Here is a 12,704-nt window from a genome sequence, read left to right as displayed (position 1 = left end):
GACGGCGACGCTAGCCACCCGGACGAAGAAGACGAGATGACCGACCTGAACAGCCGTGAGATGCTCGCTCGGCGAGCAGAAGAAGTAGGAGAGGAGACTGGCAACCCCGGCCGCCGAGAAGCACGCCGCCGAGAAGGGGGCGACAGCCCAGATCTCTCCCAGATCGGAGAGAGCAGGGTAGGTTGCAGGATCGAACGGGACCCTGGAGAGAAAGGAAGACAGGACATGAGCATGGAAGACAGTACCTGGTCGGGGACGACGGCCGACACTGAGGCGCGCGGACTCTTGTCGCCGGAGATGAGCACAGGATCGCCGCCAGTGTCGGGGCCGGCAACAGCAGCGGTCCTAGACGATGGAGGCACATCTATGGTGGGAGGATCACCGGTGGCAGGGCTCTCCGAGACGCCTGCGGCCGGCCCCGGCGGGTCGCCCCACGGGTCGCCAAGCAGGTCGCGAGAGCACATCCTCTACAATGTTAGAGAGGCTTTTCCTGAAAAGTGATACTCAAGGATACCTGTTTATCGTTCGTAAAAATTGAATGTAAAAAGTGTTTCGGAATGACACAAGGCCCATGTTCTACTAATTTAATCGCTCGTTGCATACGCACGGGCATTTGTACAGTTATATACAACTAACGAACCTGCGCGGCAAAGCACGCGAATGAAATAGGATTCCTTCTTACCCGCACGTCGCTATGAAGCATCGAATGCTCGTCGGAATAAAGCAGCTAGCCATGGGCGAACCGAAAGGCAGCATCAGTACCATCACCTTGCCATAGCCCACCCACAACGCACCACACCGCAACAGGGTCCACGGGTCGAATTCGCTCGATTCCATCTCGTACGCAGAAACACTGACACAAATGAACTCATCACCTTCATACCTTCTTCTTCACTTGATGCCGCCTGTCTAGCTAGCTACTCACATTCACATATGTCATTCATGGCGAGCTCAAGGCAGACGCGGACAACATGGTGCAGCCGCTGCGGCGCGTCCATCTCCGCGCCGCCGGGCGCGCGCTCCGTCCGGTGCGCGCTCTGCCACACCACGACGCGCGTGGAGCGCCGGCCGCAGCACAACGGCGGCCTGCACCAGGCCGTGGGCTTCATCAAGGGCCTGCTCTTCGGGTCTCCGTCGCAGCAGCCGCCGCCGCCGCCCGCGTCGTCCGGGTCGATGCGTGCCGGCGACCCGTACCGCCTGCCGGCCAGCTACCCGCGCGCGCGCGGCAAGAAGCGGGCGCTCCTCGTCGGCATCAGCTACAGCTTCACCAAGTACGAGCTCAAAGGCACCGTCAACGACGTCAACTGCATGGCCTACTTGCTCGGCCAGAGGTTTGGCTTCCCCAGCGACTGCATCCTCGCCCTCACGCGTAAGCAAACAAGAAACCGTTTTCGTTAAAGTTGAACGTGTAAAGCTCGATTTTGTGAGCATCCATCCATCCCATGGACAGAGGAGGAGAAGGACCCGAACCGTTGGCCGACAAAGGACAACATCCGGCTGGCGATGCGGTGGCTGGTGGAGGGCTGCACCTCCGGCGACTCCCTGGTGTTCCACTTCTCCGGCCACGGCGTCCAGAAGCTGGACAACAACGGCGACGAGGTGGACGGCTACGACGAAGCGCTCTGCCCTCAGGACTTCGAGGATCGCGGCGTGATCCTTGACGACGAGATCAACGAGACCATCGTCCGCCCCCTCGGCGCAGGCGTCAAGCTCCACGCCATCATCGATACCTGTCACAGCGGCACCATCCTGGATCTCCCCTACCTCTGTCGCATATCCAGGTGCCTACACCATCTAATCTATACTAGTTAATTTTAGCTTTTCCTTGCTGTAATTTTCTCCTCCATCGAATCAAGAACTGGGTACTGGCAATGGGAGAACCACAACCGTCAACCGGACGCGCAGAAAGGCACCAGCGGCGGCCTGGCGATCTCCTTCAGCGGTTGCGGGGACAGCCAAACCTCTGCAGAGTCAAACACGACGGCGTTCTTGGGCTCCCCCTCCACCGGTGCCATGACGTACAGCTTCATCAAGGCGGTGGAGTCCGAGCCGGGCACCACCTACGGTCGCCTGCTCAGCGCGATGCGGGCCACCATCCGCGACAACGGCGGTGAGTCCGGCATCCCTGGGCCCATCGGCTCCTTTTTCCGCCGGGTCATCACCTTCAGCAACGCACAGGTAAGCCATCAATTAGCTACTCTTATTATTACTCTTGCAACTAAGGTTAACTACTTCAAATCGCAAGCATCAATTCATCCTCAACTTTCATCAATCAATTTTGCAGGAGCCTCAGCTGTGCGCGTCCGAAGCATTCGACATCTACAGGAAGCCGTTTATCTTGTAATTATGGAACCATAACCGTGTTTCTGATTGGCACTCTTCTTCGCCATGTCACTTGTGATCTCTCCGTTTAGTAGTTAAGCTCATCCTGCATCCGTTGTGTAATCTCTACTTTTCTTTTTGCGGGGACGTGTAATCTCTACTTCCGCAAACCCTATGTTACGCCCGCAAGCATCTTATAAACAACCTTTCGCTCAAGCGCAACAAATTTAGGCGGGTTCATTTGACGCGTGCATTAAGTCAATCAAATTGTCTCTTTCCTAAAACAACTTCATGCATTAACTCATTCAAATCAAATCATGAGAAAAAATAACGATTATGTTGCTAAGTTATCTCAACTTGAAAGGCATGGTTCCAATCATAATAGTTTGATATTTTTTCTTTGGAACCGGAAGAGGAAATTCATGTTCACATATAATGTGTTGCCTAGTCTCTACCATTAGATCGGTCGTTTGGTTGCATTGGCTAGAGCATGCACTTTTACATGGTATCAGAGCCAAGAGGTCTTGAGTTCAAGACCCGGCTGGCACACGTGAGGGGGAGTGTTGACGTATAATGTGCTGCCTAGTCTCTTCCATTAGATCGGTCTTTTGGTTGCATTGGCTAGAGCATACACTTCTACAATTCAAAGTCTCCAATAGTGATAGTCATAATTTTTTTGATAGAATTGAGATTCTTCCCTTTGTTTGCTTTCTTCGGAAAAATAGACCATATGCTCACTACCATTAACATGGATGGTAACCTTGCTTTTATTACAATATATAATAGCACTTGCAGTATTGAGAAAAGTTCTCCCGAAAATAACAGACATATTGTCATACTTGGGCATATCAAATATAACAAAGTCCATTAAGATCATAACATTGGCAACCACAACTGGAACATCCTCACAAACACCGACATGAATAGTTGTAGACTTGTCAGCCATTTGCAAAGAAATCTCAACGGGTATCAATTTACTCAAGTCAAGTCTTTTATACAAAGAAAAGGGCATGCCACTAACACTAGCTCCCAAATCACATAAAGAAGTTTTAACATAGTTCCTTTTCATAGAGCGTTATATAGCAGGTATCCCTGGATCTCCTAGATTTTTAGGAAAATTACATTTGAAAGAATAATTGTCAAGCATAGTAGAAATTTCAGCCTCAGGAATTTTTCTTGTTAGTAACAATATCTTTCATGCATTTAGCATATGGAGGCATTTACATACCACGAGTCAAAAGAACGTGCAAAAATAAATGTCTAAGCAATTCAACAAAATGATGAAAAGATTCTTCATCTTTAGATTCTAAAATCTTACTAGGAAAAGGCATGGGTTTTTGTGCCCATGGTTCTCTTTCTCTACCATGCTTCCTAGCATAGTAGGAATTCTTTTTACTCCTTTCCCCATCGTCGCTATGGTGAGGAAGTGCAACCTAGGTGTTTTGATTCCACTCCTTTTCCCCTTCAAACTTTTTTAGGATAACGCAGCTTTTCAGAACCGTCATATTATCGGTTCTGGCGAGCATCCTGGTCTTGGTGCCTCCTGACTGTATGGATTGGACCCGAGGAGTTGATCTACAAGAGATTCTTGTCATAGCTATTATCATTATACAGTTCCACTACCCGAGGACGCCGATTTTTGAAATCACTTCAGTACTATTGGTAGCAAGAGGACTTTGGCAGTACTTGGGAGAGTATCCATATGTACTGCCATATCTAGTATCGTTGCAAATTTTGAAAGTTGATGTCAACAAGTTTGTGAGATTTTGGTTGTGTGTTGATGGGGGTTGGATACATTTGGAGCGTAGTGTGATATTAGGTTGCTTTTATTCGTGTAATTGGCTCCTTGTACCAATTGATCCAGACTACATAACCTGAATTTCGGAAGCTTTTTTGTTGGAACTATAGTATTACCTAGGCTTATTGATGAGTGATATTTTTACACTCATTCACCCTTAGTTTAAACCGAGATATTTCATTTAAATTGATATATTCACTCCGATATTGCTACTAATGACTAAGGAATTCAAATGATTTCACAAATCCTCTCTTTGATGTGTTTGCACAGGAAATGGGCTAAAATGGGAAGAAATCACGTCAGAACATGGAAAGGAATGAAAATGAAGACAGAAAACATCACTAGGAGGAGCACCAGCGGCCACTAACCAAAAGACGGTGTTGCATATGAGCGCAAGCGCCTGTATGACCACCCATATGGTGTGGATTCCGAGGCATCTCGTCCACCTGAACAACTTTTATAAAGGGGACCAAGCCAAAATGTCGACATGGGAGCATCGAGCGAAGCCAGAACAGAACCATCTTCATCCTCTCTCACAAGCCCTAGCCGCCGCCATTTCCATCTCCATAGTGATAACCCACAAGTATAGGGGATTAGTTGTAGCTTTTCTCGATAAATAAGAGTGTCAAACTCAATGAGGAGGTAAAGGTAGAACAAATATTCCCTCAAGTTCTATCGACCACCGATACAACTCTATGCACGCTTAACGTTCGGTTTACGTAGAACAAGAAGTACTTTGTAGGTGTGGTAAGATAGGTTTGCACGATAATAAAGAGCACATAAATAAAAACGCGGGGCTGTTTAGATAAAGAAACAATTATGTTATTTTAACGAGTGTGGAAAAGTGGTGGTAGGAGTTGCGGAATTGCCCCTAATCAATTGACTATGTTACTAGACCGATAGCAAGTTTGATGTGGGAGAGGCCACGGCTAGCACGTCATCCCTTACTTGGAATTCTATGCACTTATGATTGTAACTATTAGCAAGCATCCACAACTATTAATGTTCATTAAGGTAAAACCCAACCATAGCATTAAGATATATTGGTCCCCCTTCAATCGCGTATGCAGGAATTTCTATGATAGGCTGAAGCTGCTATCACCCTTGCCCTCCAATTCATAGTCCTATCAACATACAAGTAACCCTATGGTGTGATCCACACGCGCGCTCATATGATGGGCACCAAAGAATAGCAACATAACCACAAGCAAGTTAAACCAATCATAGCAATTCACCAATCACCGATAGGACAACAAAAATCTACTCAGACATCATAGGATGGAAACACATCATTGGATAATAATATGAAGCATAAAGCACCATGTTCAAGTAGAGGATACAACGGGTTGCGGGAGAGTGGACCGCTGAATATAGATGGGGGAAGGTGATGAAGATGTTGGGGAATATGATGGAGGTGTTGGTGTAGATCGCCGTCACACGTTAGTTTAATAAAAATAAATCTACTGTAGTGAACAAAGTACCATTGTAGTTTAATAAAAATAAATCACCACTTTAAGTACTGTTGTGAACTCATTCCGAATTCATATTAGCATTATATCTACTGTAGTCCAACTTCACCATGGTTCGTACCCCCCGATACTACCCATAGATTCATCAAAATAAGGTAACAATGCATAGGAAACAGAATCTGTTAAAAAAAGAACAGTCTCTAGTAATCTGAACATCTACCATACTTCTGTAAATCCAAAATTCTGAAAAATTAGGACAAAATAATTTGTATAGCAGTAATGTGTAAAAATTTCAGCAACTTTTGACATTCCAGTAAAAAAATGTAAATTCATGCGCTACAACCAAAGTTTCTATTTTTCCACTGCACATACCAAACAAGCAATCTAGTCATCCTAAAGGAAAATCTTGGCACATTAATTTTATAATACAATGGATTTGTACAAGGGGATAATTATTTTTGTTGAAAAGTTTCTGTAATTCAAGATTTACAAAGTTTCCATGGGCATGAACAAAGTTCAAGGAGCTTCCCCACTTCAACGGTGCTCATCTTTCTTACTTTCAGTTTCCTTTTTGAAAAGTTTTAGGTTCCCCTCTATATTTTTTTTTGTTTTTAAACTTTATAAAATCACTCAACAGAATAAAATGACTTTCTAAAACTTCCGGGTTGTCTCCCTAGCAGCGCTTTCTTTAAAGCCATTAAGCTAGGCATAAAGTGCTCAAGTAATTGATCCACTTGGATCCCAAGGTATATCAAAGCTAATTTTAATTAAAAATGATTTGTAATTTAGTAGTGAGCACAAATCAACATATATCATGCAATGATGAAGTCTAACTCTCTTCCTATGCATCGGCGTGTCATAAAGGAACAATTCATGAACACAAAGTAAAGGCCAATACGTAGCATAAGGTGTTTCTTGCAATTCTATCGTATTGGAAAAATGGAGAGGTGGAGATGTAGTTACTCTCTCATAATAATTGCAAGTAGGAGCAGCAAGCACATGCATATTATATTCATCAAAATCATCATGTGTAGTAGTAAAACGCAACCCATCAATATAATCCTTAATAAGCGCAAACTTCTCCGGTATAGTGTAGTTGGGACAATTCAAAAAGATAATAGGACTATCATGTGTGGGTGCAATAGCAACAATTTATTTCATAACATAAGGAACTATAGCAAGTTCATCTCCACAAGCATCATTCATATTGGCATCATGGCCACAAGCATAGCAAGCATCAAGTTCATCAAAAAGGGATATTTCAAATGAATCAATGGGATCATAGCAATTATCATAGCAATCATCCTTCGGTATCCACGAAGGGAAGTTAAACAATGTATGAGTTGAAGAGTTACTCTCACTAGAAGGTGGGCACGGGTAGCTAATCCTCTCTTTGTCCTTTTGTTCTTCGCTCTCCTCGTCATCTTTTTCATCTAATGAGCTCACAGTGTCAACAATTTCTTCTTCCATAGTTTCCTGCAAAATATTAGTCTCTTCTTGGACAGCGGAGACTTCCTCAAGAAATGCATCAATATCAACATTGTATTCATAGTTCTCATAGCAATATTTAAGTATAGCATAATTTCAGGTCTGTAAACAACATCATCATAGTTTTCACACTTTTCAAATAAAGATTCAATTTCATAAGCACCCTTAAAAGCATCGAATTCTTCTATTTGTTCCACATCATAGTAATCATATATACCATTAGCATAAGAAGCCAAGGTTTCATTATCATTAATTTTGCATGAAAAGGGAAGGTGTGGAGCCTTCATCCTAGAGCAACAAGTATAATCATATCTCAAGCATAAATTCCGAGCATACCAATGCAACATATAAATTTGATCCCATATGAGTTTCCCTTTTTGAGTCAAGCGATAGTCCCTAAAGTATTCACATTGATCCAATGTGTATCCCATTATCAAGTTGAATGGGGTTTTCTCAGGATTATCAAAGTAGTGTTTAATATTTTTCACATAACGAGCATCGAGGGTTTTAGGAGGTTCCCCATCTCCATGAGTAGCAAGTACACCTAATTTGTTTTGCATTTCGTGTTCCATGTCCATAACTAAAGATAGAGAACAACTTAGAACAGCAAATAAAATCAACTTAGTGATAAAGCAAACAAGCACACACGAGAATATTCACCCCACGCTATTGCTCCTCGGCAACGGCGCCAGAAAAAGGTCTTGATAACCCACAAGTATAGGGGATCAGTTTTAGTCTTTCTCGATAAATAGGAGTGTCGAACCCAATGAGGAGCTAAAGGTAGAACAAATATTCCCTCAAGTTCTATCGACCACCGATACAATTCTGCACGCTTAACGTTCGCTTTACCTAGCACAAGAAGTACTTTGTAGGTGTGGTAAGATGGGTTTGCAAGATAATAAAGAGCATGTAAATGAAAACTAGGGGCTGTTTAGATAAAGAAACAATCACGTTAGTTTAACGAGTGTGGAAAAGTGGTGGTAGGAGTTGCGGAATTACCCCTAAGCAGTTGACTATGTTACTAGACTGATAACAAGTTTTATGTGGGAGAGGCCACTGCTAGCATGTCATCCCTTACTTGGAATTCTATGCACTTATGATTGGAACTATTAGCAAGCATCCGCAACTACTAACGTTCATTAAGGTAAAACCCAACCATAGCATTAAGATATACTGGCCCCCCTTCAATCCCGTATGCAGCAATTTCTATGCTAGGCTGAAGTTGCTATCACCCTTGCCCTCCAATACATAGTCCTACCAACATAAAACTAACCCTACGGCTCGTAATACCGATCATCACCGAACGTTAAGCGTGCAGGCCCTACGGATTCGAGAACTATGTAGACATGACCGAGACATGTCTTTGGTCAATAACCAATAGCGGAACCTGGATGCTCATATTGGTTCCTACATATTCTACGAAGATCTTTATCAGTCAAACCGCATAACGATATACGTTGTTCCCTTTGTCATCGATATGTTACTTGCCCGAGATTCGATCGTCGGTATCTCAATACCTAGTTCAATCTCGTTACCGGCAAGTCTCTTTACTCGTTCCGTAATGCTACATCATGTAAATAACTCATTAGCTACAATGATTGCAAGGCTTATAGTGATGTACATTACCGAGAGGGCCCAGAGATACCTCTCCGACAATCGGAGTGACAAATCCTAATCTTGATCCATGCCAACTCAACAAACACCATTGGAGACACCTGTAGAGCACCTTTATAATCACCCAGTTACATTGTGACGTTTGGTAGCACACAAAGTGTTCCTCCGGTATTCGGGAGTTGCATGATCTCATAGTCATAGGAACATGTATAGTTATGGAGAAAGCAATAGCAACAAACTAAACGATCATTGTGCTAAGCTAACGGATGGGTCAAGTTAATCACATCATTCTCTAATGATGTGACACTAGTAGAAAAAGGGTCAAACGTGAAGCACATTAGTGCCAGTTTGTATTTGAGCCGGTACTAATGGTACCATTAGTGCCGGTTCGAACGGATTTGCATTAATGCCGGTTCGTGTTGAACCTTTAGTACCGGTTCGTGGCACGAACCGGTACTAAAGGGGTGGTGGCAGGCTGGCGTCAGGCCGGGGCCCCACGATCACCTTTAGTACCGGTTCGTGGCACGAACCGGTACTAAAGGTCTAACCTTTAGTACCGGTTCATGCCACGAACCGGTACTAAAGGGGTCTAACCTATAGTACCGTTTCGTGCCACGAACCGGTACTAAAGGTCCCATTTTCAAACTCTACCCCCCCCCCCCCCCCCCCCCCGTGGATCGCCTTTTCAGTTTTAAAAAAAATAAAAGAAAATAATGGAAATGTCAAAAAAATAAAAGAAAATAAGTTTCTCATGTGATATGTGGTCTAGTTGTTGGGAAAATTTGCAAATGTGAATTTTGACTTTATTTGCAAAATCTCTCTGAAATTTGTAAAAATGGGCATAACTTTTGCATACTAACTCGGATGAAAAAGTTTTTTATATGAAAAATCATCTACTCGAAAAGTTACATCCAAATTTAACGGGGGAACCCGGTTAAACATTTTCAAAATCCTCAAAAACCTAATAGAAAAAAGTTACGGGCCTTTTAAGATCTAGAGTGAAAAAAATCGAAAAAAATTCAAACAGTGGGCAAACTGTGGTCAAACAATGGTCAAACTAATTATTCTAGAATATTAGTGTTACTAAATAATTATTTTAGTTATTTCAATTTTGGTCAAATCTGGTCAAACTGTGGTCAAACAATGGTCAAACTAATTATTCAAGAAATATTAGTGTTACTAAATAATTATTGTTTTTTAAAAACAATAGTTTCAAACTCAAACAGTGAAATGTGTCACTTCATGCTCAAGCAAAATTCCTGAAGGTTAATAGGATTGACATCTTACTATTGTCAGGAAAACAACAAGTGTAGACTCGGAAACGAAGGAGAATAGAACCTGAAAGTTAAGCGTGCTCGGGCTGGAGTAGTGAGAGGGATGGGTGACCGGTCGGGAAGTTAGATGATTTGGAATGAGTGATCCACACTTGAGCAGTTAAGAAAGGTGATTAAAGACTAAATCATCAAATAATTCAGAAAAATTAAAAATCAAAAAAAAACAAAAAAAATTTCCAAAATTTTCAAAAAAAAACCTTTAGTACCGGTTGGTGTAACACCAACCGGTACTAAAGATCCCCCGTACCAGGGCGCGAGCTCACGCCACGTGGTGGCACTTTAGCGCCGGTTCGTGCCGAACCGGTACTAAAGGGGGGGGGCCTTTAGTGCCGGTTCCATAACCGGCACTAAAGGCCCTTACAAACCAGTACTAATGGTCCGTTTTCTACTAGTGTGATCCCGTTAATCAAATGACAACTCATGTCTATGGTTAGGAAACATAACCATCATTGATTCAACGAGCTAGTCAAGTAGAGGCAAACTAGTGACACTCTGTTTGTCTATGTATTCACACATGTACTAAGTTTCTGGTTAATACAATTCTAGCATGAATAATAAGCATTTATCATGATATAAGGAAATATAAATAACAGCTTTATTATTGCCTCTAGGGCATATTTCCTTCAATCTCCCACTTGCACTAGAGTCAATAATCTAGATTACATTGTAATGATTCTAACACCCATGGAGTCTTGGTGCTGATCATGTTTTGCTCGTGAGAGAGGCTTAGTCAACGGGTCTGCAACATTCAGATCCGTATGTATCTTGCAAATCTCTATGTCTCCCTCCTTGACTTGATCGCGGATGGAATTGAATCGTCTCTTGATGTGCTTGGTTCTCTTGTGAAATCTGGATTCCTTTACCAAGGCAATTGCACCAGTATTGTCACAAAAGATTTTCATTGGACCCAATGCACTAGGTATGACACCTAGATCGGATAAGAACTCCTTCATCCAGACTCCTTCATTTGCTGCTTCTGAAGCAGCTATGTATTTTGCTTCACACGTAGATCCCACCACAACGCTGTGCTTGGAACTGCACCAACTGACAGCTCCACCATTTAATAAAAACACGTATCCAGTTTGTGACTTAGAGTCATCCGGATCAGTGCCAAAGCTTGCATCGACGTAACCGTTTACGACGAGCTCTTTGTCACCTCCATATACGAGAAACATATCCTTAGTCCTTTTCAGGTATTTCAGGGTGTTCTTGACCGTTGTCCAGTGATCCACTCCTGGATTACTTTGGTACCTCCCTACTAAACTTATAGCAAGGCACACATCAGGTCTGGTACATAGCATTGCATACATGATAGAGCCTATGGCTGAAGCATAGGGAACACCTTTCCTTTTCTCTCTATCTTCTGCACTGGTCGGGCATTGAGTCTGACTCAACTTCACACCTTGTAATACAAGCAAGAACCCTTTCTTTGCCTGATCCATTTTGAACTTCTTCAAAACTTTATCAAGGTATGTGCTTTGTGAAAGTCCAATCAAGCGTCTTGATCTATCTCTATAGGTCTTGATGCCCAATATATAAGCAGCTTCACCAAGATCTTTCATTGATCAAGATGCTTCCGATCAACAATATGTCATCTACATATAATATTAGAAATGCTACGGGAGCTCCCACTCAGAAATGCTTCTTCAAAACTTTATCAAGGTATGTGCTCTGTGAAAGTACAATCAAGCATCTTGATCTATCTCTATAGATCTTGATGCTATTCAGAAATTCAGTATCATTTCCGATCAACAATATGTCATCTACATATAATATCAGAAATACTATGGAACTCCCACTCACTTTCTTGTAAATACAAACTTCTCCAAAAGTCTGTATAAAACCATATGCTTTGATCACACTATCAAAGCGTATATTCCAACTCCGAGAGGCTTGCACCGGTCCATAAATCGATCGCTGGAGCTTGCACACTTTGTTAGCACCTTTTGGATCGACAAAACCTTCTGGTTGCATCATATACAACTCTTCTGTAAGGTATCCATTAAGGAATGCAGTTTTGACATCCATTTGCCAAATTTCATAATCATAAAATGCGACAATTGCTAACATAATTCGGGCAGACTTAAGCATCTCTACGAGTGAGAAGGTCTCATCATAGTCAACTCCTTGAACTTGTCGAAAATCTTTCGCAACAAGTCGAGCTTTGTAGACAGTAACATTACCGTCAGCGTCAGTCTTCTTCTTGAAGATCCATTTATTCTCTATGGCCTGCCGATCATCAGGCAAGTCAATCAAAGTCCACACATTGTTCTCATACATGGATCCCATCTCAGATTTCATGGCTTCAAGCCATTTTGCGGAATCTGGGCTCATCATTGCTTCCTCATAGTTCGTAGGTTCATCATGGTCAAGTAACATGACTTCTAGAATAGGATTACCGTACCACTCTGGTGCGGATCTTACTCTGGTTGACCTACGAGGTTCGGTAGTAACTTGATCAGAAGTTTCATGATCAACATCATTAGCTTCCTCACTTACTAGTGTAGGAATCACTGGAACTGGTTTCAGTGATGAACTACTTTCCAATAAGGGAGAAGGTACAATTATCTCGTCAAGTTCTACTTTCCTCCCACTCACTTCTTTCGAAAGAAACTCCTTTGTATAAAGGATCCATTCTTAGCAACGAATATCTTGCCTTCGGATCTGTGATAGAAGGTG

The 12,704-nt window shown here is 42.7% G+C and overlaps 1 protein-coding gene across 1 annotated transcript; it reads left to right on the top strand.

Moving 5' to 3' along the window:
* Nucleotides 1-757: 757 nt before the first annotated feature.
* LOC125531463 (metacaspase-1) lies at nt 758-2,567 on the top strand. Its single transcript, XM_048695857.2, has 4 exons — nt 758-1,369; nt 1,451-1,781; nt 1,857-2,178; nt 2,285-2,567. Exons 1-4 carry the CDS (start codon nt 934-936, stop codon nt 2,342-2,344), a joined length of 1,149 nt encoding a protein of 382 aa, XP_048551814.1. The 5' UTR covers nt 758-933; the 3' UTR covers nt 2,345-2,567.
* Nucleotides 2,568-12,704: the final 10,137 nt, after the last annotated feature.

Source organism: Triticum urartu, chromosome 1A (genome assembly GCF_056163025.1).
Source record: "Triticum urartu cultivar PI428250 chromosome 1A, HENAU_Tu73, whole genome shotgun sequence".
Taxonomy (NCBI): Eukaryota; Viridiplantae; Streptophyta; class Magnoliopsida; order Poales; family Poaceae; genus Triticum; species Triticum urartu.
Note: the sequence above shows the minus strand (reverse complement) of the source record. Positions and strands in the feature narration are given on the sequence as shown.

What these genes read in the sequence shown, in the direction of transcription:
- LOC125531463 (XM_048695857.2), top strand. Translation starts at nt 934, where the DNA reads ATGTCATTCATGGCGAGCTCAAGGCAGACGCGGACAACATGGTGCAGC. An exon ending in CTGCATCCTCGCCCTCACGC is followed by an intron (nt 1,370 to 1,450) that starts GTAAGCAAACAA and finishes TCCCATGGACAG; the next exon opens with AGGAGGAGAAGGACCCGAAC. An exon ending in TACCTCTGTCGCATATCCAG is followed by an intron (nt 1,782 to 1,856) that starts GTGCCTACACCA and finishes CATCGAATCAAG; the next exon opens with AACTGGGTACTGGCAATGGG.